The sequence below is a fragment of the Copadichromis virginalis genome, linkage group LG11 (genome assembly GCF_057382275.1).
Source record: "Copadichromis virginalis isolate Kocher_CV1m ecotype Utaka linkage group LG11, C_Virginalis_male_GT1.1, whole genome shotgun sequence".
NCBI classification, from domain to species: Eukaryota; Metazoa; Chordata; class Actinopteri; order Cichliformes; family Cichlidae; genus Copadichromis; species Copadichromis virginalis.
The window spans coordinates 21,943,649-21,970,836 of record NC_140628.1 but is presented as its reverse complement, the minus strand read 5'-3'; the positions used below and the strand labels follow the sequence as shown (position 1 = coordinate 21,970,836).

Below are 27,188 nucleotides of genomic sequence, written 5' to 3'. Positions count from 1 at the left end.
GTACCCCTTTTTCTTCTCTGTTTCATTTGTAAGAATGAAATGCACACTTTTGTGTCACTTATAATTGACAAGATTGTCAAAACAGACTCTACTCCGCATACTCTAACTTATTTCTATAACCCAAAGACATGAATGTTAGTGACTGTTGATTCAAACTTCGCTATAGGCGTGAAGGGGAAGTTTTCAGATTCCTCGGATCTAATCCCATAAGTTGTAAACACACGTGCGGGAAGTAGGAACATGGAAATTTACAGAAACAATGACTGCTATAAAAAATTAACCATTTACAGCAGCAGCCATGGTATAAAAGGAACCATTCTGCACTGTTAAAAAACAAACCATTCACAAAAGGACCCAGAGTATAGAAGGCTCTATCCTGACACTGTATCCAAGGTAAGATATGATTTTCATATTGAAACAAAATGTATTGCATGTGCAGAAACCCTTTTACGTGTATTGTGGTGCGGATGATGAAAGTGACATCAGATTTGTTTGTATCACCAGTACCAATAAACAATGTGAATTGGTATGTTTGCATGTCTTTGTAGATGCTGCTGGTGCTTCTACTGGTGATGCTGACATCGTGCACTGCAATCCCTCAAAGTACCTTCTATTTTTTTTTTATCTTAATTATTAAGTATTTAACATATGCAACCAAAATTAATAACAATGAAGGTGTATTAGACTTAGAGTGTGTAGCCTACTGTGTTGATAAATACTAACATTAGAGGTGTCCATGTTTACCATTTTAGATATATACTCCTTCATCCTTATTCAAAAGGAAAGCAGGAATAGATGTCACGGTGCTGGGTCGGTGACCTGGTGTTTCAGTTTTTTGTATTATTATTTTTGGTCTTGGATTTCATCATGGTGGCTTATGACTTCTAGTTTTGTATTTCTAGCACTCAAGTTCTTCTATGTTCTGTAAATTTTTGTTCCTGTGTCCTCGTGTTCAGTGTAGGTTTAGCTCAGTGTTAAGTCTGTGCCTGTCGTGTGCTTCCTGTTTTACTTTGAAAGTCCTATTTCATGTTAGAGTTTCTAGTTTCGCTTCCCTTGGTCTCGTCATGAACTCCCAGTTTAGATCATCCTTCCTAGTTTGAGTTTTGGTTTTATTTTCTAGTGCTCAAGTATTGTGTTTCTCAGTTCCTTTTCTGCCAGTGAATAAAAACTGCCGCCTTCGGGTTTAATACTGCATCTCAGTCCTGCATTTGGGTCCATAGACTGCCTGCTACACAGCTTACGATGACAAGAGACAGAATATGTTTAAACACCACACCTTACGTTCACTTGGCAAAACTTATGGCTAAACCAATTTTCTTTCCTTTCAAATTCTATACCTATTATTGTAAAAAAAAATTTAAAATTCATTTGATACTTAGTGTTAGAGGCAGGGATTAATTCCAAATATGTCAGAAATAATCAAACAATGGCAAATATTAATATGCAGTGATCTGAGTTTCCAGCTAGAATGTTTCAGGGCACACAGATATGGGCAGGTATTATGGAGGGAAAATTCGAGCTTTTAAAGGTTGCATTTAACATTTTCACTACCAATTAAATTTGTATACATTTCATTTGAATGCACATCGGTAATGATAAAATATTGCATAAATGAAAAATCATATTGCATAAATCATTGCATGTCTGCAATATGTTTTCCAAAAAAAGCTCATTATTCTTCTATTAGACTTTTTGTCATCTGTCATAAAAACATAAGAGTGAAATACACCTGCTAATTCATCTCTCGGCCATTTCTCAGGAACAGAATTCCTATAGTTAATATTTAATGTGAATGTGAAGTGTTGTTGTATTGTGAAGCATTAGCTGCACTAGTGCTGTTGCTCTGTGGAGGGCAAACTTTGCTGTAAAGACAAACAGCTTCAACAAAAATCATTCTTCTGTTTTGATTTTAGATTTTCTCAAATATTCTTTTATTAATTCATTTTTATTATAGTATGCTGCTTATTACTTCCTTTTCTATTTGCATTATTCATATGTTTCTCTATTTTTTTAAAGATCTGGCAAATAAAATATTCACCTTCCCACAACAAACCAATACAGCTCATGTGAGGGTGACTACATCAAGACAAGATCTGAAGGCTGTAACCGTGTGTTTCAGGTATTTTTAATTAAACAAAATGAATTAAATTAAAAAAAAAAAACATGTAACTACCACATATCAGACTATTAAATCAATTTTTCACTGCTTTTAGGTCCTTTACTGACCTCAATAGAGGCCATTCCTTGTTCTCTCTGGCTACACCCTCTGCTGACAATAACTTCCTGATATTCAAGGAAGCTGCAAATGGCTTATTTGAACTGTGGGCCAGGGGCAAGTTGAATACAGTTGAAGGGATTGCCTACAAGTTGAACACATGGCATTCTATTTGTTCCACTTGGAACGCTACCTCTGGACTCATGCAGCTGTGGGTCGATGGAGTCCCCTCAAGTAGAAAATTCACCAGCTCTGGATCCAACATCAATGGACCCATTATCATTGTCTTAGGACAGGTACCTTTACAAAGCACCACACATAGAAAGCTTTTACTTTATCTTCAAACAAACAGACACTGACAAATATAATACAAATTCAAAATTTGATCCATTTGTTCATGTTCATGGACATGTGGTTCATTGCGGCATAAGAGCGTTTATATTTAGAGTATGTTTTGTGGGCTACATGCTACATCCAATATATGTATAATATACTCTGGGGCTAGAAGAAATTATACATTTGAATACTAAAACACATAAATGAAATACTCAAAGTTTATTAGATCATACAATTTAAAGATGTGTCAGTGATATCACCAAACTGTTTTTAGCCAGTGATTACGGCTTGACTGATGTCTAACTGTAGATGATTTTGCTTGAGACCATACAGTTAGGTATATCAAAATATAACAATACATCTTCTAATTAAACGCGTTGCTATTTCTCAGGATCAGGATACCCATGGTGGGGGATTTGACATCAATCAGTCCTTTGTTGGCATGATGTCCGATGTCCACATGTGGGACCGCACCCTTTCCTCCTGTGAGATCCAGAACTACTCGAATAATCTGAGCTTCACAGCAGGCAATGTGCTGAACTGGTATGCGTTTGAGTTTCAGACAGTTGGAAGAGTGCTGATAGAAAACAAACAAGAGTTGTGTCAATAGGCAAGAATTCTGAATTCTTATAAGATTTTAAAAATCAATATCTGAAGTTGGATTTTATGTTTAAGTCAAAGGTTTAAATTTTAATTTTCTGAAAAAGTACAAAAACTTTACTGTCTATGTGTTGCAATGTAAATGTATATATCTAAAATCAAGTCTTTTTTTTAAGAATTTTTACTTTTCGACACTGTTTCTTTGTTTTTTTATATTTGTCTGATAACTTTTTGGCGTAACTGCACTGTTTCTTTGATATTTTTGTTGTATAGTGAGTGCTGCATTACTGACGTAAAATTTTACAGCATATTTTTGAAAATGCTCAGTGTTGAAATAATTTTTGACAAATATGTTATCTTTTTATAACAAATTGTGTTACTGTTTTCCATTTCAATTATCTATGTATGGGTTTTTTTTACTAATTGTGTACTGGAGGCATGATCAAAGCAAGAAGTTTTGCTTTTTATAATAACATTTAAATTATATTCAATATGCATTAATTTCATATGTATGTCTTTTGTAATAGTATGATAATTCAACACTTTTACTGGACAATCACAAAAAAAAAGCAGGAGAACTGGGTGGTGTTATAAACACCATATTAGTGGACCATGGCCAGAGGTCTCATTGTTGAAGAGTGTCATGAAATCAATATCCTTAGTATCCTTATTTTCCTATTATATTGTTTTATGTACTTTAATAATGAAGGCTTGTAGAGCACGGCCACTTTTGACTCACAAAGTGCTCAGCCAGACTGAAAAACAGGAAGTTTTAGTGCACAGGCATATTAATAGATAAGACACAGAAAAGAGGAACTTTGCCATATAAGCAATGTTTGAAGCTGTGTGACGTGTAAAGTACCAAAATAAAACCTATATGAGGCACAGTTTATGATTCTAATGTTAGAGATCCTGCAACTGGCATTTGGGCTGTGCAGGGGTCTCTCTCTTCCCAAAGATGATTGAATAAAAAGAAATATAAATGTTTTAACACACTATGAGTCGATTTTCTCTGTTCTATCACGGGGACAAAATAATCGGGGTTAATAAGAGACAGTGAATGCAATGAAAAATGAACCATTTATATCAGCAGCCACAGTATATGTGCACAAAATCCTTCAACCTTTTACCTTTATCGTACTGTGAAAGAATGAGAAGATTAAGTCCAAACTTGCCGGAGATAATCTAACAATACCAAACATCATGCAGTGAGCTCAGTGGAAATTATAATAAAAAATTAAATAAAAAGAATATTAAAATTATAATAATTGAAAAGTAATTCATTACAGTAATCATTACTTTCACATTACTTTGTAAAATGACCTGAAATAAATTGTCACGCAATTACCAGTTAACAATATAAACCTACAGTTCAATACACCAACACAAATCCCTGAGGACCCGCATCAATCTTTGTTCTTTGTTTTAGTTTTTACATGTGAACACAAAATAAACACAATCACCAAGGTGATATTACTGTAGAAACATGTAAAGCTAGAAGTGAAAGCTAAAATGCTGCAAATCGTTCTGCCTTTACTACTTATTGAAGTTTAGGGTCATAAAGGCTGAGGTCATAATGTAATATAAATTTATATATCTACAATTGTTATGTGAAGGCTGTGTGCACGCAGGGGTGGTGATATGAAGGACCCAAAATGCAGACTCACAGAAATCAAAGGTGAACTTAAATACAGCTTTAATGCTGAACTCCAAAAAGTAACAAAACTGAGACTCCAAAGACAGAACACACAGCAAAATAAGGGTAAATCGCAACAATGACAAACTGAAACACAGGGCTTAAATACATAGAGGGAGCAATCAGGGAATGGACAACAGGAGGGAAACACAGCTGGGGCAAATCAGAACTGACGAGACAAGGAAGCGTAAACTGAACACACTGAGATAAGACAGAGACCTTCAAAGTAAAACAGGAAACACATAACACAGACTGAACAAAGACAGACTCACATGTAGGCACTACAACAGAGGGAACAGAGACGTGGGACCAGGGCAGACACAGACACTGAGTGGAAACGGGGATATAGCGGACAGGGGAGACAGCAACTAAGGATTACACATTAAAACAAACCATAAGACATGACTCTAACAAAAACCCAAAGACTAGAAATTATAAATAATATAATAAACTCAAAAACCCTGGGTCAACGACCCAGGCATCCTAACAACAATAGGGAAATAAAAACTCAGGTCTGCCTCATTTTTAAGAACTTTGAAAAGAAAAAACTTCGATTTTCTAAGATGTTTGTTTTTATGTTTGCCTGAAAACAGCCACAAACACAATAGTGCACCCAGGAAATAGGCTGAAATGAATAATAGAAGAATAATTCAATCCAAGTTGGTGCAAAGGGATTGTAAATTGTGTGTGCAGGTAACATTGTTAGATGCTAGATAATGCGATCTCAGTGGCTAAATGTTGAGCTTTGGGCAAAAAAGGTGCTGCATGTATTGTCGTGTAACACCAGACTCCTCTCTCTCTCATCTTCTCTGCACTCAATCATTTGCGTGCAGATTTTGGTCTTTGTGCATATGAGGTTCTCCTTGTGTTTTACAGAAAAAAATAGCAAAAAACCTCCTGTCTTTTCAGTGCGTGGTGAGCTACAAAGACATGAGGTCTCATGTCACAATTCAGGTTGTTTGCGCTAAGTTTCCTCTCACACACACACATGTTGTATAGCCCTGTGAATGTTACAGAAAATAACATGAATCCTGCTTACCTGATGTTGCCTTTGGGCTCTTCCACAGAAGACTGTTATTTGCCCTCTGGCCCACACATGGTGACCAAGCTCTCGACAACAGTGATGATCCTTAACATGATGGCTGAAATTGCAAAAGTGTTTGTGAAACTAGTCATAAAAAAAAGAAAGAAAATGTTTCCAGGGATCCGAATAAAGCAGGTGTGGTGGTAGTGCTGTAGAGGTCCACAGAGAGATTAACTTGAAACAGAAATCAGCCAAATTTAAAAAAGGTATTGTGCATTTTATGGATTGAATTACAAACTTTTTTGATCATTTTGCACACATACTTTATGTGCATTTGCACTAAATATCCACATCTATATGTTTTTCTTTATTTTTTTAATTTGATATAGAACTAAAATATGACACACTGTTAGGCTTTTCATCGCCACTTTACGGTAACATACTGGCGTCACTGTTGCCAGCGTCATACCATGACGCCGTGTTACGGTAGCTTACCGTTCTGCAGGATGATACCGTTTTTTGCTGGTGTGGTACAATACTCTTGGACAAATTATGGTAACGCACCCGTAGCCTTTTTTTATGGTATCTCACTGGCGACAGTGACGCCAATGAGATACCGTTATGTCGTTATGTCGTAAATTACGTCAACAAAGTAACATCATACTGTGATTAAGAAATTGGTATACTACCGTTTATTCACGGTATGTCACTGTAAGCCCGCTGCAAGGTAATAAACTGCAATATATTAACCAGTAACTTACCGTTATCACGCATCATCAGTACCAAAAATATTCATCTCTGCTAGAGGATACCGTGTCCCAACAGGCGGTCGTTTGCTGTTTAACAGGTTGCAATTTACCGTAATTTCAGTTAACAGTAACATACTGTAAGAGACTGGAGGGTTCCAAAAAAATTGGATGGATGGATGGATGGATGGATGGGTGGATGCATGGATGGATGGATAGATAGATAGACACTCACACACAAAATATAATTCATGTGCTTTACACCACTTTATTTCAATTCTGATTTTTCCCTGCTGAAATACACATTTCCAAAATCAAAAACTGAAAAGAACTGAAAACACATTTTCATTGAGGAAGCATTTGTTTTCACTAAACCATGTAATCCATTATTTTCTCAGATGGTTGTACAAACAATAACGATATTATGTCATATCCATATCATGGCAGACAACATATGCTCAAGTGTTGGGTTTTCTTAGTTATATTTTGTAGGGTCTTAAACCTACAATGTGAAGTGCCTTGGCATTCATTTTGTTGGCACCATACAAATAAACTGAATTGTAATGAATATAATATCAAGCCCCACACTTCTGCCTTTATATACACTTTGTCCAAAATACTGGCTCACACTACCAAATCAATGCACAAAACAGGGTCCACAAGGACATGGATGAGCGTGTGTGGTGTGAAGGAACTTGACTGACCTGCACTGAACCCTGATCTTGCTTTGTGGACTGAGTTCATTGATTTGTAGGGTGAGCCAATACATGTGACAATTAAAGTGTAAGTAGCTGAAATAATTTTTAACAAATGGGTAAAAGAAGGGAAAAAAAATCAAAACTGTTGCACTCAAAAAACCTATTGGACAGAGACAGCGTCTTGCAAGATGGCAAGAGAGCTTGTCTTCATTGTTGTTCGTCTTGTGTAAATGTCCAGAAAGCATGGGCCATGGATCATCTGTGGAGACACAGGTAACAACACATTGGATACTTAAATTATACAAGAAATTCACTAAAAATGGCCAAAACACTTACCTAATTTGAAGTTCTCCACTCAAATTCAGTAAGCCGCTGGAGGAAAGTTGTGACATGAGGGTTAATGTGAACAACCTTTCGCTTCAGTCCTTCTGCTTGTCCCAACCTTGGAGGTACATTTTGTTCCCTCTTCAATTCAATTCAATTCAATTCTATTTTATTTATATAGCGCCAAATCACAACAAAAGTCGCCTCAAGGCGCTTCATCAGGGTTTATCCTTACAAAAAACCTTGCACATGCTGACTCCTGGTATTCCAGGTTCAATACATAAAATGAACCAAAGAAGACTGACATTGCATCAGCAAAGATGTTCTCTTTGTCCAGCTCAACAATTACACGCCCCTCTGCACTCACCATCCAGCAGGTGGCGGTCATTGAACTTTGTCCTTAAATGTATAGGGGCAACATGTTGTCATTATGCAACATAAAATAATTTCAGTACTTCACTTCTTCACACTGTCTTGATAGTCATAAAGCAAATAGCTATGTGCAGTTAATTATTAATGGCCTTATGTACATAAGTCCGTTTTAACATATTATAATTGTACATAATTGGGAATTATTCTGCACATTAAACACACCTAACAAAGAGTCAGCCCAGTTAGATTACCGGAGATGAATCAACTGTATGGTTATTTAGGAGTTTATAGTTTGTGCTGCTGTTAAACTTTACAGTATTGAGTTCAGTATTTCTGCTGTTGGTCTAGCTAGACTACTATGTTGATCAGTAATATGAAATGTGAAATTTGATATTGTTACTTTGCTGGATTCACTGAGACACATGTCCAACAACCTTGGTTTATAAAGGAAATTACAGAAATTTGAGCTAACAAAACAGAGACTGGATACCTGTGTCCACGAAAAGCTCCTGTGCCAAACAGAAATTTTAATATGGTCTAATCAGCTCTATTTCATGAATGACTTCTTACCAAGCATAATCAGCCTTGGGGTGCTTGGCAGGCTTTTAACATGCAAACTGAACAATATAAATTTGCGTGCACTGAAGCCACAAAATTTAGAAATACACATAGTTGTAAAAGTTCAGTGACCAATTACCTTTCCTAAATGGCAAAAAATAAGAGTATTGTCAATAGGGACCAATTCCCAGTTTTTACATGATCAAAATTATTGACAAAAGGCTTCAGTAAACAGAAAATGTGTGCCGACAAGAGAACAGTGCAGAAAAATGAAAAGATATTTGAGCTCGATGCTTTAATGGGTTTAACATGACTTAGTCAGCACTCCGCACCGTACAGGTAGTACAAGCACACCTGAAAACACTGACCAGCTAACAGCTTTAAGCATTTGGGCGCAACCTCGGTAGTTCACCTGTTGGAAACGTCCAAGTTTCTATCAATTCTCATAAATCCATCGGCAACTATTACCAAACTAGTCTTTTGACTCTCCACATTCATAGCTATTGACATTTTGTCTTAGCATTTGAATGAAAATATCCGGGTAGGGTAGCTTAAAAGTCAAAACAAACAGTATTAGGAACGCATTTCGGACTTCTCTCGAATAAGTGAAAAAAACACTTGGTTCCGATCAAACTTTAATCAGTCCGTTTTAGGGAAAAAGTGTGAAGTGGTTTCATTTAATTTTGAGATACTCCCGCATGGATGAGCAATTTGGAGTCTAGCAGAGTTATCACGAATAGCATATGATCTTCAGATATAATCCAATCAACCTTGCATTTAACCCGATTGAACATCCAGTTACCTCTGACCAGTGTTGGTCAAGTTACTTGAAAAAAGTAATCAGTAACTAATTACTGATTACTTCCCCAAAAAAGTAATCCCATTACTTTACTGATTACTTATTTTCAAAAGTAATTAATTACTTAGTTACTTAGTTACTTTTTAAAAACACGATTTACAACCTGAATAGGTGATAGAGTGATAGATCTTTCAGCCTAATTCTACTTTTTCTACATACTCCATCATACAAAATGTAATCAAATGGAAAAGTCTCTTTTTTTAACTTGTTTTATCAGTTTTAATCTTTTAACTTTATGCATCAAGCAAAAATTTAATTATATGCAACATTCTGACTTGAATAAATTAGTTTAACATTGAAACCTATTTTCTGCACATTCCAGCACATAAAATAAAATATTTTTTGTGTTTACACTCACTCTTTCAAATAGATGCAAGTAAAACACAGCAGAAAATAAATAAAGTCAAAGACTCTGCGGTGCTGTTGCTCTATTTTCACCTGTAAAGCAGGACTAGGGTAGGCGGAGGTTTACCCTGGTGGAGGTGTGCCGCGGTCAGTTGAAGAATCCGCGAGTTTCTCTGTGAGTTTCCCATTACCTCGTTGTGCACTCGGTGCTTGCTTGGAAGTTTAGGGGTTTTTTTTCGCTGTAAAAAGAAGTTTTCTTCCCACGCACAACGGACGCTAATGTTTTTGTCACTTTTTATGGAATCAAACTCAAAGTAAGGTCAGTACTTCCACGCTTTAAACGCTGCACGCTCATACTCTCTCCCACAATCGATATGTTGATCTGCACACAGCTGTTGTCACTAACGGCGCACTCGCTTATGTCACTGTCGTGAGACATTCTCGTTTTAGTAACGCAGTAACACAGTAACGCAGCGTTCCTACGGGAAAGTAACGGTAATCCAATTACCGTTTTTGCAATAGTAATCCCTTACTGTACTCGTTACTTGAAAAAAGTAATCAGATTACAGTGCCCATCTCTGCCTCTGACTACTTCTAAGTTGCACATGTTAACGGTTTCATCATCACTCTGTGCTGCAGCGAACTGGATCTGTGGCACAGAATAGTTGATGGCCATGTTGTTCTCCTGCTTTGCAGCTTTATTTGAGAATTGCGGCTTAAACGTGCAAAACTAAGAGAAGCAGATCAATATTTTCTTCTTGTTGTTATTTAATGGTGGTTGGCAACCAGCGAAAGGAGCATTAACCACCTCGAGCAATATTTTCTATTTTCTATCCCCATTGTTGACGTGTGCGTCATACGTCACATTGTACGTCAGGTGAAGGTGTGGTGTCGGCTATCGCACCTGTCACATTAAAAAGCTTTAAAAACGTAACAATCGCTTTAAAAACACAACCCAACGCGCTAAACTGTGGTAATGTGTTACATTATCATGTATATCCAGGACATCTCTTCTGAACCAAGACGAAGTGGTGCTACAAAGGAATTATTACTTTAGGACAGTGCATCTAATAGCAGTCTGGCCTGCAACAAAATGCACCGCTAAAAATACAGTTTCTGCTTGTCCCAGAATTTATTAATTTTGAGAGTGAAGTTGTAGTACTGATGCTGGTTAGTGGTGTAGGTTTCATGGATGTGACACCTTAACTTGTGTAAAATGACGACCAGAGCATATTATTAGGTTAGTTCACTGTAGTTAGGCAGAGGTGTCTTAAAAAGTACCACCTTATACAAAACAAATGAAGGTCCAGTATAAGAAAGAATAAGAAGAGAAAAAAAAGGGAACACCCTGCTAAATGAAGTCATTTTTAAACATTACTCTAAATGTAGCCATTAGTTTTTGTTGCTGGCCATACAAAAAATAAGTATACTTCAGTTATATTTCCCAAGTATACCTTACCTAGTACGTATACTAATAATGCTTCTTGGGACTATATTGGCCCCCGTTTTAGTACATAACAGTATTCTTGAAATTAACTTTTAGATGTACTTTTTGTTCACCATAATTGTACTAGCATAATGTCATAATGTCTCTATGACTCTATGACAATGCTAACCTTACAAGTATACTATTAATTAATAGTATTAATAATGTTTCACATTGTTTGAATAAACAAATACATTTATTAATATATGAGGTTCCATTCAGTTCAAGGAATTAAATTTTAGTGTGGCTGCAACTTACTCCTTAAGTTAAAAATTATGCTGTATATTGTAGCTTATATGTTATACTACTTTCACAGTGAATCACATTTTATAGTAATACACTCTGAATGAGGATTTAAGTAATTACTCTTAGATCTACAGTAGAAAACAACAGAAATCCGGATGGTGTAATAGTATAATCTCAGTAACATCACCAATTGTTACATTTGCTGTATTTTACAGCTGTTTCCATGAGTACGATGAGTTACCGTAAAAATAATGTAATCTCATGGAATTTTCCCACAATTACATGCAAATTACAGTACTAAACTGCTAACATCCTTTAGAGTTTTTTACTGTTGATTTTGCAGTACTAAGCTCTGGAAATTACTGCAAAGGCTAACAGTGCACTTAATACAACCAGGGCACCCTTAATTCACTTTAGTGTGCTTATTTCATGTTGAGTGAGGGTGTAAGTACCAGTGCACCACTTGCATCCCTAGCATTTGCATTTGCACTAATCTGGTAAATAGATTTCTGCATATAGAGGTCTAAGAGGGACGTTAAGAGGTCTGAGGGATAATGCAGGAATTGTGGCACTATATCCAAAGAACTGACTGGTCAGATGGTGATTTCATCCCTCACTTGCTCAGCATACACATATCCTTATGTTTTTGGAAATGGCAACATTTTTATACTACAGACTCATTATTTTTTCTTACCTTTAATTATTACTATTCTAATCATTTAATTTTTTTTTTTACTTAATAGTGGCTGTATTCAGCTCTGTGTCAAGGACATTACTGTTTTTAAAAACCCTGATGTAGCCCTGTGCATGTGTATGTGCGCTTGTGGTCTTCATTTCAGTAGTAGTAGTTTTAACTTTTTTCACCCTGTAAAACATCCCACATACAAGACGAACCAGTCATGCAAACGGATTTATTTTACATGGCACAAAAAGGTTTTTAGGATTTTTGTCATTCCCCAGTTTTACTTAAAAATGTTTCCTAGACATAAATGTAATTCACCAGACTTCTGCACGCACAGAGGGAAAATAAAACTATTGTGTGTAGTGAAATCATGATTCCCTTATATGAAGGAATATTACCATCAAGATAATAGGTATAATTAATATTTTGTTCACCGTTTCATCACCATCATGGCTTGTGGTTTTACTGACAGGCTGTTACATTTTATGTTTTTCATTGCCAAATTTCTGCACAGCAGCTCAGTGGTTACAAGGTAAAGTCTGACACTCTGACAGTTGCCTAAGGCTCTTTATGCAGGTCACTGCTTAGTGTTGTCCTCTGCTGCACCATACAAATGCTGTTTTAACAAACTTCTCAGAGAATAACTTGCATCTTGTGCCATTTCCTCTTTATGTCTGTTATGTCACACTATATTGTTGACAGTTGTTTATTCACATTGTTTCATATGAAGTTGAAAAGCAGGTTCACACTTGAAACACTCCTCTTCCCATCATAGGCATGTAAATGCTGGCATATATGTTCGTTCTTGCTCTTCCCTTCCTCATTCTTTATTTGTCATCCTCTCTCACAGATGCCAGGCCTCACTGAGGCCTAATTCAAAATGCAGCCTTTGGCTTAGCTAGTTATTATTATTTATCTGTTATTTTCATTATGATAGTATGGTTCTTGTTGATAAAATACCACACCTCCTACTGCTACCTCTGTAGTATTAGAGTCTTTTTTTACTTTGTGATAACATTTATGAGAATGAAACATTCCCTCTTGTGTTGAGAAACTGATAAGAACACCCATTTTGCATTTAAATCTTGTTAATAACAAATGTTTTACAAATACAGAGTCGATTCCCAGAACCGTCACAGAAAAGTCATTTTCTTCTGTTTTTGTATGTTTATCTTTCTCTTTGTCTTTCAGCAAGATAAGATTGGGGGAAAAATGCTTAGCTAAATTTCCTGAAACTTGATGGAGGTAGAGCATGAGCAATAGATGAAGCCATTAAAATTTGATGCAGACTACAATTGCTTTAGAAAAATATGGAACTTTTTTATGAAGTTATAAATTATGAAAGAGTAGTATTGTAGTAGTTTGATATATTGCATATTCTAAACAGTAGCAATGTCTTGGGCACAGATATATACAAAGATGCTTCAATGTATGAATACCTGAGGACCAGTTACACCTGTTGTTCTGCACTCTCTTGTTAAGAAGGGTAACAAAGAATAATAGTACTCATTTCCTTTCAGTAGTAACACAATATTAAAATAGTACAGCATTTTATATTCACGATTATATCTAAAACCAGCTTCATACCTGAGCGTAAAAAACGTCAAAATGTTCCTCAAACTGATTCAAAAGTTTTGCTCCATTTCTTGCCTGCCAACTACGTCTCATCCTGTCTGGAGGTGAAACTTGGGGAGTCTTTCCCTGCTGAGTTCAGTGTGCTCTGCCTTGTCATTTCAGTCTGATCCCTCTCCAGGGTTCATCCCTCCAGTTCATGATTCTGTTCTCCATGACAGACACATCACAGATGTCCTCTGAAGACATGGTGTAATATTTGGATGTGACAGTACAAATAGGCCCTTGATGTTGTGCTTAGACAAGCCATTTCAGCTAATCAAGAGCAATGATTTTATCAGACCACCGACAGCTGCTTATCACAAGTAATCAACCCTTATTTAATTTAAGTCTAACGGGAAAAGGGTAAGTAAAAAGACCGTAAAGGAAAAAAGAAAGAAATCGGGAAATACTGTCTCGCATATCAAAATGCACACGTTTACAAAAAAGGATGCTCACAAAAGAGCTTCTCACTCTCATCAATGCTAGTTAAATAAAGAAATTCTGGACTTCTGACTAACGAAAAGATCAGATAACTGCAGCATGAAAAACCAGAGGACTGGAGCACGATCCTAAACTTTGGTTGCATTTGTTGAAAAGGTGGCATTAAATTAAAGTACCATATTATGATGGTGGGGTGTGGTCTGTGGATCAGCTGCAGGAGAGGTGCAGTGGGTTCATGAGTAATGCCAGGGGAGGCTGGCCAGCGCAGCTGGTGATAGTTATCTAATCATGCCTCCCCTATTTCTTCTCTATCTCTTCCATCTCTAATATATTGCATCCTTTAGCAGATTGAGGCATCTAACACCACTGACAGTTACATGTAGCTTTCCCAGTGTCTTGGTTTGCACATGGATTTTAAAAAGAAACACTTTGTAAGCTGCTGTAGTCTGTTTTATTTTGACGTCCCATATGACTAGGACTTCAGCCAAATTACCTTTTAGTGGGTCTGCTTGTAGTCCTTATTGCCTCAATTTAATGATGCAAGGGTGTGTTTATCTTTTTTAAATTGCATATACGCTGATTTATTTCCTTGTTTTATTATTATGAGTTTTATCACCCACATTATTGAATTTTTATCATTTTAATTTTTATTTTAACTTTCTCTCACACTGTCCATTCATCCATTTTCTTCTCCTTATCCTCATCAGGGTCACCAGGAGGGGCTGGAGCCAATCCCAGCTACCACTGGGTGAGAGGCAGGGTACACCCTGAACAGATCGCCAGTCTGTTGCAGGGCTAACACAGAGAAACAGGCAACTATTTACACCTATGGGCAATTTAGAATTACTGATCAACCTAATTCCTCTCATCCACTCTCAGCAACTCCATTTAAACATTTTCTAAAATAAAGAGACAATATTTTTAACACCAGCACAGTCCTGACCTTTAAAGTTCATTCTTCTTAAAATGGTCACATTTACAGTAAACCAGTGAAAAACATGTTGCACACTGTTATTTACCAGGACATGGTGTAATCATGAATGCTCCAACTGAATTGCACATCGATTCCAGCTAGAATGGGGAAGCTGTGAAGGCATGAACTCAAAATTACAGTTCATTGTTGATCTTGACAAAGGCTTTTTGTCTAATGGAAAAGAGCCAGAGTGTTAAGGTGGCTGTACTTTGTTTTCCTTCTGAATTGTGTGTGTATATATATATATATATATATATATATATATATATATTAGTTGGTGCAACGATACACAAAATTCACGGTTCGGTTTGATACTTTGGTGTCACGGTTCGATATTTTTTCGATACAAAAAAAAATGTTCATGCCTTTTTAATTTGTCATTTATTAAATTTTCACGGCACATTCCGCACCACATCTCTGTGCGTTCATCATTTGTTTGAAGCCAGCTCACATCCTGCAACTACTTTTCTGAGAATACGTGCTTCTTTTGTGGTTCGGACTCCTTCTGACATTTCTTTGGAGGTGGAGGAACACCAAAGTAATTGCTTAAAGGAGCTTCTTCGACATCTTTAAGAGTTCTAAACAAATGTCTGTCCTCCTGAAAATCTTATGTACGCAAACACGCGTTGCAACTTCTTATCTTGTGCACATTTTTTATTTTGACAGCGAATGCGCACCTGTGGACCACTTATGTGCAGCCCTGGTTATTTAGCTCGTCATATTGCAGCCACAGAAATTCTTTTGTCCATGAAACCATAAAGCTGCACTTTCTTTTTGCCTTATAGTCTGATTTGTCATAACTTTTCCTTTTTGTGGTAAGCTTTTCTTTGGCTGTCACTTCTTCACCCTGACCTGTCTTATTTGGCTCAGCAGAACTAAAATATATATCCTGCTGCTTTTACACACGCACTCACATAATGCTCAGCGATCCTCTGCGCGATCAACCTCTCACATGTTTAAGCTGCCGGAGATTTCACTTGTCATGTTTGCATAGTAAGCTAACGATTGATAAGACGATGTCAGAGGAATTGGTGCGCAAATGATCGTCACTCATCAATCAGTACTGTCGCTCTCTATACACAGTTCGCGCGATTGGAAAGTGAAAGCAAAAAACAAGCGCAAATTCAGCTGGTTTTAGTCACATATTGACAGTGGCTCACCGATGCCAATGACATAATTACCCAGCTACATTTCTGAAAGAATGCAAAAGCATTGACATATAATTTTCCTTCCTGCGATAGCCCAACGGGCAGGGCAGAGAGAGATTTTGGTAGCCCGACTGGAAAAATTTTGCGAGCCCTGTATCTGATTGAGGAATCCCTCATCTTTGGAAAAGAGAGTTTATTACAGAGAAATGGCTCTTTCCAAAATAAAAGCTATACTATACGCTTCTTCTGGGCTATATTCTCAGCAGCATATTGAACATATCAGGTCCCCATAAGGAGAATCATGTGCTAACGGCTGTCTAAATGACTCGGGTAAAGTTTGTAGCATGCGTGCTTGTTGTTTTGGTCGGCTTCCACTTGTCTTTGCACCAGGATGATGTCGGAGTAAATGTGCAGTCATATTCGTTGTGTTCCCACTAGTGCTGTCAGCGTAAATCTCGTTGAAATGACGTTAACGCCACAACACGGCAAATCCCCGTTAACGAGCTACCACGGATCGCCCCGTGCGTGGGGCTGGACACGGCGTCAACACGTTAACGAGCTAACTGCGCTAACACACTAGCTAGTCCATGACGCGCTTACCTTCAGGGTCATACGTCACATGAAAACCAAAATAGTTCCAAACGCCAGATATGAATGAGGGTGGGGGAGGTTCAATTTGCCATGTTGCAAGGAGAGCTTAACTTCTGTCTCGCTAGCTTGCCCTGCGCTCAGTGAATCTGCACTCGACTGCTCCGCCTAGGCTGCACTGTCGAGTGCAGATCCACTGAGCGCTAAACACAGACAGCATCGTCAGAAGGAAAGTTGATAAAATAAATTAAAAAATTTGTATTGTTCGATACATATGCGTACCGAACCGAAAGCACTGTATCGAACGGTTCAATATCGATACGAGTATCGTTGCACCCCTAATATATATACACTCAACAAAAATATAAACGCAACACCTTTGTTACTGCTCCCATTCCCCATGGGATGGACGTAGAGACCTAAAATTCATTCCAGATACACAATATAACCATCCCTCCCAAACAGTGGTCACAAATCAGTCCAAATGTGTGGTAGTGGGCACATCTGCTATATTGAGATAATCCATCCCACCTCACAGGTGTGCCACATCAGGATGCTGATCTGACATCATGAGTAGTGCACAGGTATACCTCAGACTGCCCACAACAAAAGGCCACCCTGGAATGTGCAGTTTTGTCTACAGCAAAATGCCACAGATGCCACAAGCAATGAGGGAGCGTGCAATTGGCATGCTGACAGCAGGAATGTCAACCAGATCTGTCGCCCGTGCATTGAATGTTCATTTCTCAACCATAAGCCATCTCCACAGGCGTTTCAGAGAACATGGCAGCACATCCAACCGGCCTCACAACCGCAGACCTCGTGTAACCACACCAGCCCAGGACCTCCACATCCAGCAGGTTCACCTCCAAGATCGTCTGAGACCAGCCACCCAGACAGCTGCTGGAACAATTGGTTTGCACAACCAAACAATTTCTGCACAAACTGTCAGAAACCGTCTCAGGGACGCTCAACTGCATGCTCATCGTCCTCATCGGGGTCTTGACCTGACTCCAGCTCGTCGCCGTAACAGACTTGTGTGGGCAAATGCTCACATTCGATGGCGTCTGGCACGTTGGAGAGGTGTGCGCTTCACGGATGAATCATGGTTCACATTGTTCAGGGCAGATGGCAGCTGAGAATGTCCCAGTTCTTGCATGGCCAGCATACTCACCGGACATGTCACCCATTGAGCATGTTCGGGATGTGCTTGACCGGCGTATACGACAGCGTGTACCAGTTCCCACGAATATCCAACAGCCTCGCACAGCCATTGAAGTGGAGTGGACCAACATTCCACAGGCCACAATTGACAATCTGATAGACTCCATGCGACGATGTGTTGCACTGCATGAGGCAAATGGTGGTCACACCAGATACTGACCGGTTCTGGGTCCCCAGACCCCCAATAGCGCAAAAAACTGCACATTCCAGGGTGGCCTTTTGTTGTGGGCAGTCTGAGGTACACCTGTGCACTACTCATGCTGTCAGATCAGCATCCTGATGTGGCACACCTGTGAGGTGGGATGGATTATCTCAATATAGCAGATGTGCCCACTACCACACATTTGGACTGATTTGTGACCACTGTTTGGGAGGGATGGTTATATTGTGTATCTGGAATGAATTTTAGGTCTCTACGTCCATCCCATGGGGAATGGGAGCAGTAACAAAGGTGTTGCGTTTATATTTTTGTTGAGTGTATATCCGCTGTGTGTGTGTGTGTGTGTGTGTGTGTGTGTGTGTGTGTATATATACACATACACATACACACATATATATATATATATATATATATATATATATATATATATATATATATATAGTGGGGGGGGGGGGGTGTTATATATATATAGTTAGTGATCGATGTAGCGGTTCCGAATGACAGCAATATCAGGAAGAAGGAACACGAGAAGCTGGAGAAATACCAAGGGCTCAGAGAAGAGCTCGAGAGGATGTGGAGGGTGAAGGTAATGGTGGTCCCCGTGGTAATCGGAGCACTAGGTGCGGTGACTCCCAAGCTAGGCGAGTGGCTCCAGCAGATCCCGGGAATAACATCGGAGATCTCTGTCCAGAAGAGCGCAGTCCTGGGAACAGCTAAGATACTGCGCAGGACCCTCAAGCTCCCAGGCCTCTGGTAGAGGACCCGAGCTTGAAGGATAAACCGCCCGCAGGGGCGTGCTGGGTGTTTTTTATATATATATATATATATATATATATATATATATATATATATATATATATATATATATATATATGAGGATCGCAAGTTCGTCGATTCCTGCCTGGGGCGTCTGTATCTAGTAAGGGTCCTAAGGCTAGACCCCCTATGCTAAGCAAGCCTACCGCAGACATGAGCGAGACAGATAAATATGAAGGCATGCCGGCTCGGACGTCGCCCGGATCCGCGTCAGGTGTTGAGGAACCAGGGCACCCTGACGAAAAGTGGGCTACTGGAACAAGAAGGCATCGGTGGGCAAGAGACGAAAACAGGGTGTTGTTGGAATGCTACTACGCAAGTAACCCCGGTGGAAGGGGCTACATGAATAGGATGAGGGACCTATGGATTCTTCGATACCCAACATCCACAATGACGGCAAAACAACTAGTAGCTCAGTGTTCCAACATTCGAAAGAAGGGACTGCTCTCACACCTAGAGATTGACGAGGTACAACACAAATGCTACGGCAAGGAGGAGTCAGGACGCCAGGTCAGGGGGGAGATATCATCGCCCCCACCCGAGATTGGGTACATAGCCCCAAGTGCGATAGGAGAAGGATCGTTGAGTGCGAGAGAAACTGACCTGAAAAATAGGATCATGGCCAAGCTTGAAACCTGGATCCCCCGTAGCCGGTTACCAAGATTACGTGAAGTACCCTCAGAAGGTCTGCTAGATGATGTTAATGCAGCACTACGGGCAATACCTACAACCACGATTACCGACACTAACAAGCTGATCTACAATACGGCAGCAGTGATCAGTGAGATGCTTGGCTACAAGTTGAACAGCGACAAGGGGCAGTACCCTCCATGGAGAAGGAGGCTAGAGGGCAAGATCAAAGTGGCACAGAGGGAGGTTAGCCAACTAACGGAGTTGCAGAAAGGTGTGGCAAAGAAGGTGCCTAAGAAATACAGCAAGCTGTCCATACCTGAGGCCTTGGAAACTGCCAAGCAAAGACTCATAGCCTTGGCCAGCCGCTTGAGGAGGTACACCAGAGAGATAGAAGGCAGGAGAATAAACCAGCTGTTCTCCACAGAACCAGCAAAGGTGTACTCGTAGTGGCAAGGGAACAATAAGAGAACAGCACCACCAAGGCTGGAGACGGAGCAATACTGGAAGAGCATATGGGAGAAGGACGCAACCCATAACGGCAATGCTCAGTGGCTAGTGGATCTGAGGGCAGACCACAGCGACCTCCCTGAACAGGGTCCAGTAACCATCACAGTGGCAGATATCCAAGAAAGGGTCTCCAGTATGAAGAGTTGGACAGCACCAGGGCCCGACATGGTTCACGCCTACTGGCTAAAGAAGCTGACTGCACTCCACGAGCGTCTGGCAGCACAAATGAACCAGCTGCTAGTTAACGAGAGACACCCGGAATGGCTAATGGTTGGACGGTCCTGATCCCCAAGGACCCCAAGAAGGGACCGGTCCCCTCCAACTACCGACCAATAACCTGCCTCAGTACTACATGGAAGCTCCTGTCAGGCATCATATCGGCTAAGATGAACAGGCACATGGGTCAATACATGAGCGGGACACAGAAAGGAATTGGCAAGAATACCAGAGGCGCAAAACACCAGCTACTGGTAGACAGAACAGTCAGCCGAGACTGCAAGACCAGACTGACCAACCTGTGCACTGCCTGGATTGATTACAAGAAGGCCTATGACTCAATGCCCCACAGCTGGATACTGGAATGCCTAGAATTGTACAAGATCAATGGGACCCTAAGAGCCTTCATCAGGAACTCAATGGGGATGTGGCGCACAACACTAGAGGCCATCTCCAAGCCCATAGCACAAGTCACCATCAAGTGCGGGATCTACCAAGGAGATGCTCTGTCCCCACTGCTGTTCTGCATAGGCCTGAACCCCCTCAGTGAGATCATTAACAAGACTGGCTACGGATACCGACTACGGAACGGAGCAGTTGTCAGCCACCTCCTGTACATGGATGACATCAAGCTGTATGCCAAGAGTGAACGAGACATCGATTCACTGATCCACACTACCAGGCTATACAGCAATGACATTGGAATGTCGTTCGGACTGGAGAAGTGTAGTCGGATGGTAACAAAGAGAGGGAAGGTCGTCAGAACTGAGGGGATTGAACTACCAGAAGGCAACATTGCAGACATAGAGGACAGTTACAAGTACCTGGGGATCCCGCAGGCGAATGGGAACCATGAAGAGGCCGCTAGAAAAACTGCAACCACCAAGTACCTGCAGAGTGTCAGGCAAGTCCTGAGGAGTCAGCTGAATGGTAAGAACAAGATCTGGGCCATCAACACGTACGCCCTGCCCGTGATCAGGTACCCTGCTGGGGTAATAGGCTGGCCAAAGGAGGAGATAGAAGCCACTGACATAAAGACAAGAAAGCTCCTCACCATGCATGGAGGGTTTCACCCCAAGTCCAGCACCCTGAGGCTGTACGCTAAGCGGAAGGAAGGGGGCCGGGGACTGGTGAGTGTCAGCACCACAGTCCAGGATGAGACAACGAACATCCAAGAATACATTGGGAAGATGGCCCCAACTGACCGAGTGCTCAGTGAATACCTCAGGCAGCAGAAACCCAAGAAAGAGGAGGGAGACGAGGAACCATCATGGAAGGACAGGCCCCTGCACGGTATGTACCACCGGCAGATAGAGGAGGTGGCTGATATCCAGAAATCCTACCAGTGGCTGGACAAAGCTAGACTGAAAGACAGCACAGAGGCACTAATCATGGCAGCACAAGAACAAGCTCTGAGCACAAGATCCATAGAGGCTGGGGTCTATCACACCAGGCAAGACCCCAGGTGCAGGCTGTGTAAAGATGCCCCAGAGACAATCCAGCACATAACAGCAGGGTGCAAGATGCTAGCAGGCAAGGCATACATGGAACGCCATAACCAAGTGGCCGGCATAGTGTACAGGAACATCTGTGTCGAGTATAACCTGGAAGTCCCGAGGTCAAAATGGGAGATGCCCCCAAGGGTGGTGGAGAATGACCGAGCTAAGATCCTGTGGGACTTCCAGATACAGACGGACAAAATGGTGGTGGCTAACCAACCGGACATAGTGGTGGTAGACAAACAGAAGCAGACGGCCGTAGTGATCGATGTAGCGGTTCCGAATGACAGCAATATCAGGAAGAAGGAACACGAGAAGCTGGAGAAATACCAAGGGCTCAGAGAAGAGCTCGAGAGGATGTGGAGGGTGAAGGTAATGGTGGTCCCCGTGGTAATCGGAGCACTAGGTGCGGTGACTCCCAAGCTAGGCGAGTGGCTCCAGCAGATCCCGGGAACGACATCGGAGATCTCTGTCCAGAAGAGCGCAGTCCTGGGAACAGCTAAGATACTGCGCAGGACCCTCAAGCTCCCAGGCCTCTGGTAGAGGACCCAAGCTTGAAGGATAAACCGCCCGCAGGGGCGTGCTGGGTGTTTTTTTTATATATTAGGGGTGCAACGATACTCGTATCGATATTGAACCGTTCGATACAGTGCTTTCGGTTCGGTACGCATATGTATCGAACAATACACATTTTCTTATTTATTTTTATCAACTTTTCTTCTGACGATGCTGTCTGTGTTGAGCACTCAGTGAATCTGTGTTCGACTACTCTGCCTAGGCTGCACTGTCGAGTGCAGATCCACTGAGCGCAGCGCAAGCTAGCAAGACAGATGCTAAGCTCGTTGCAACATGGCAACTGCCTCAACGCTACCCGAAATTGAACCTCCACCACCCTCATTCAGATCTGGCGTTTGGAACTATCTTGGTTTTCATGTGAAGCATGACCCTGATGGTAAGAACGTCATGGACAAAAGTAAAACAGTATGTTGGATGTGCTACGCAATCTCAATTACATTGGTGGGAACTAGTGCGTTAGCACAGTTAGCTCGTTAACGTGTTGACGCCGTGTCCAGCCCCACACACGGGGCGATCCGCGGTAACTCGTTAATGGAGATTTGCCGCGTTATGGCATTAATGTCATTTTAACGAGATTAACGCTGACAGCACTAGTGGGAACATAACGAATATGACTGCACATTTATGCCGACATCATCCTAGTGCAAAGACAAGTGGAAGCAGACAAAAACAACAAGCACGGATGCTACAAATTTTACCCGAGTCATTTAGACAGCCGTTAGCACATGATTCTCCTTATGGGGACCTGATATGTTCAATATGCTGCTGAGAATATAGCCCAGAAGAAGCGTATAGTATAGCTTTTATTTTGGAAAGAGCCATTTCTCTGTAATAAACTCTCTTTTCCAAAGATGAGTGATTCCTCAATCAGATAGATTTATTTATGTTTTATTATTTTGTTGTTTCAGCAACATTAAATTTAAAAACTGTACTTTTGAGTTAAAATATATATTTATAATTTTTTTTTTCTTTTCTTTTTTCTCTTTTTCTTCTCTATTACATTTTCAACAAAACAGGACGCTCTCACATGAACATATAAACTATTTAGTTTAGTTTAAAATGTAGCAACAACTCAGGGTCCTTTCTAGTCCATCTTTAGATTTATTTACAAGCTAGTGATACAGATACTGATATTATAATTTTAATAAATGACAAATTAAAAAGGCATGAACATTTTTTGTATCGAAAAAATATTGAACCGTGACAACAAAGTATCGAACCGAACCGAACCGTGAATTTTGTGCATTGTTGCACCCCTTATACATATATAAATATATATGTATATATATATTTATATATATATTTATATATGTATATATAGGATATGCATATATAGGAAGGCTAGAGGGAACATGTTCCCTCTAAGCCTGAAGGGAAAAAGAAGGAACACACATGTAAAGGAAGCACTTAAAACATGCGGTTATCCTAATTGGGCGTTTATAAAGTCAGCAAAGATGCACAGAAAAGAAGATCAGACACCAGCGAGGGAGGATAAGAAAGTCAGACGCAACAACATTGTCATCCCCTATGTAGCTGGTGTATCAGAAAAACTAAGGAGGGTTCTCTCCAAGCATGACATCCCAGTGTACTTCAGACCCAGCAACACACTCAGACAGAAACTGGTTCACCCGAAAGACAAAAAAACCCTAAACACAAACTTAACAACATGGTATATGCTGTACAGTGCAGCGAGGAATGCCCAGACCTCCACATCGGAGAGACCAAACAGCCACTTCACAAGCGCATGGCACAACATAGAAGAGCCACCTCCACGGAACAAGCCTCAGCTGTCCATCTGCATCTAAAGGACAAAGGTCACTCTTTCAAGGATGCCAATGTTCACATTTTGGACAGAGAGGACAGATGGTTTGAAAGAGGAGTGAAAGAAGCTATCTATGTCCCCTGTGAACGACCATCTTTGAACAGAGTCGGTGGCTTAAGACACCAACTCTCTGCCATCTATAATCCAGTTTTGAGATCCCTTCCCAGACACCTTAACACCCACTCACATCCTGGGCCATCTGACCTCAGGAAATCACATGATAGGGTGGGGCCAGGTTTCACAATGAGCTCACCCAAAACCCTGGCTGATTGTGACCCACACCCACTTTCACACTTTGGCTCATGTGATTAGGTAGAGGATCATCAGGGGGTCCTTTGTCCCTCTTTGGGGGGAAACGCCCACTGGGTTTAAATCTGGGACTCTCCACCATTTGACCTTAGAACTGAAGAAGCTTCCCGAAAAAAAGTTGAAATGTCTTCAAGCAACTCAAAGAAGTCCAGACGCTTTTCTTTCCAAGGTCCTAAGACTACGATGACCTGGATGACTGAGAACCTTCACAGACACACTTTAATAATTAGGTTATTTAATAACATGGTTGACTTTTAAAAAGACCCACCCAGAATAAGTACGAAGGAAATAAGAAGAGCAACTACTACTAAAGCTACTTGGAAAAGAAAGCTTGTCTCAGGGAGTTCAGGCTGTGTGGTCATATTAAGTGTAGTTTGGTATGATCATCTGGTTGTATAAACTGTGTTTTTGCCCTCGCATGCTTCAGCAAATTGCTGGACATGTTTTCCTAGCAAAAAATAAAAGGGTGGATCAAGAGTTTTGCACATGCTGTACATCATTAAATCTTGTATTAAATAATAGTTCAATTTATATTTATATACTGAATGGCTAATGGGGCCATGAAAATAATAATAATGGATTGCATTTATATAGCGCTTTTCGGGACCCTCAAAGCGCTTTACAATTCCACAATTCATTCACTCTCACATTCACACACTGGTGGAGGCAAGCTACAGTTGTAGCCACAGCTGCCCTGGGGCAGACTGACAGAAGCGAGGGTGCCATATCGCGCCATCGGCCCCTCTGGCCAACACCAGTAGGCAGTAGGTGAAGTGTCTTGCGCAAGGACACAACAACCGAGACTGTCCGAGTCGGGGCTCAAATCGGCAACCTTCCGATTACAAGACGAACTATTTGCACCACTTGGGATTCCGAATCTGAACTGGTGCAGCTGTGGCTTAACGGAAAGCCCTCAATAAAGAAATTCATTGGGGGATTGGTCATCACTGATCCAGTTGTTATCATAGGATAGGTAAATTCATACTTTCTGGGTATTCTGGAGAATTTATTTATTGTATGAATATATTTCTGTGAGAACTCATCCTAACTCTCTGCAATTTATACAGGAGCAGGATTCCCATGGCGGGGGATTTGACATCAATCAGTGTTTTGTTGGGATGATGTCTGATGTCCGCATGTGGAACTATGACAGGGGCAGGGATAGCTCAGTAGGTAAAGTGGTCGCCCCATGATCGGAAGGTCGGCGGTTCGAATCCACTTAACGGCTACCCTGAGGTACCCCTGAGCAAGGTACCGTCCCTACACACTGCTCCCCGGGCGCCTGCTTAGTGGGCTGCCCACTGCTTCACTGAGTGAATGGGTCAAATGCAGAGAAAAACAAGTAATTTCCCCATGGGGATCAATAAAGTATCCATTATTATTATTATTATTATTATGACCTTTCCCCTTGTGAGATCCAGCTTAGAAGATCTGAACTTCACTCCTGGGAATGTGATAAACTGGAGGGCGCTAGAGTTCGAGGCCACAGGCAGAGTGCTAGTAGAAAATAAGCTGACTTGTGAATAAAGTTACACTATAAATAAATCAAGTCATTCAGAAGAAGCTTGAAAACATCTGCAGCTGGTCTTTGGGTAGGGTAATGTCATTAATCAGTTTCATTTCTATGAAAAAAACAATCTCATGCTTAATCAGAATAATCAATTTAAAGAAAAACATGTTAATTAATTGCTTTGTATGTGTATAATAGTTTGGGGTTTCTCTTTTACACCAGCTCCTGTCATCAATAATAATAAATAGTTTCCTCAGTATAAATACTCTTCCCTGTGTTTTCTGCCAGATTGTCTTGGTGCAGCGAAGCATTACGATGTGTGATCATGTGTCATTTTATTTCTCTAATGTTCTTCTTCATAGTTCATTAAAAACAATCATTTTGAACTGCAGTCTTGTGTCCAGTGTCCTTTATGACTATACTGACAAACCATTTATAACACTGTAGTATAAAGCAAGGGTTCCCTGGACTTTTTGACCTCTGAACATAATTCAGTTCCCCTTTATGTGTTATCATCCATGTTTATGAAGACTGAGTCAGCTCTTGGCTCTCCTTGTGGAGCTCATCTCTACACATTCATCTAAATGTGAGTAAATTCTGCTTTATATTATCTTTATGATTGTAGCCCTTGAAGGCAGGATAGGAGGAATACTTGGACTCCTGCACGAGTGTGCTCGTGAAGTCATGTTGATTTATTCACTGTAAAACTGCACAGCTCACATTAGGATCAAATTAGGACAAAACCCGAGGAAAGGCAGAATATCAGTGCTTTAAAAGAATTTCCTCTATGTCACATAGACAGTCACAAAACTACATTCAATTTTCCACCTACATTTTTACAACCATTAATCCATCTAATGCTCTATGATTTAATGGTTCATATCAGAACTAGTGTTACTTAGTTCAATGCCTGGATATTAAACTGAGCAGCTTGTAATTATTCTATATTTCTCCTCTTTTTATGG

General features: G+C 40.4%; 2 protein-coding genes across 2 annotated transcripts; both read left to right on the top strand.

Annotated features, from left to right (window-relative positions):
• The first annotated feature begins 8 nt into the window (after nucleotides 1-8).
• On the top strand, nucleotides 9-3,648 carry LOC146698541 (serum amyloid P-component-like). Its single transcript, XM_085473702.1, has 5 exons — nucleotides 9-393; nucleotides 549-603; nucleotides 2,017-2,119; nucleotides 2,214-2,511; nucleotides 2,943-3,648. Exons 2-5 carry the CDS (start codon nucleotides 549-551, stop codon nucleotides 3,159-3,161), a joined length of 675 nt encoding a protein of 224 aa, XP_085329828.1. The 5' UTR covers nucleotides 9-393; the 3' UTR covers nucleotides 3,162-3,648.
• Nucleotides 3,649-16,231: 12,583 nt separating this feature from the next.
• LOC146698540 (C-reactive protein-like) lies at nucleotides 16,232-26,544 on the top strand. The gene is given in 4 exon segments (XM_085472586.1): nucleotides 16,232-16,246; nucleotides 25,501-25,686; nucleotides 25,781-25,882; nucleotides 26,115-26,544. Coding segments are annotated over 4 exon segments (429 nt in total). The 3' UTR covers nucleotides 26,241-26,544.
• Nucleotides 26,545-27,188: the final 644 nt, after the last annotated feature.

Coding starts and splice junctions, on each gene's coding strand:
- LOC146698541 (XM_085473702.1), top strand. CDS start 549: ATGCTGCTGGTGCTTCTACTGGTGATGCTGACATCGTGCACTGCAATC. Junction 604..2,016: donor GTGCACTGCAATCCCTCAAA/GTACCTTCTATT, acceptor ATTTTTTTAAAG/ATCTGGCAAATAAAATATTC. Junction 2,120..2,213: donor GCTGTAACCGTGTGTTTCAG/GTATTTTTAATT, acceptor CACTGCTTTTAG/GTCCTTTACTGACCTCAATA.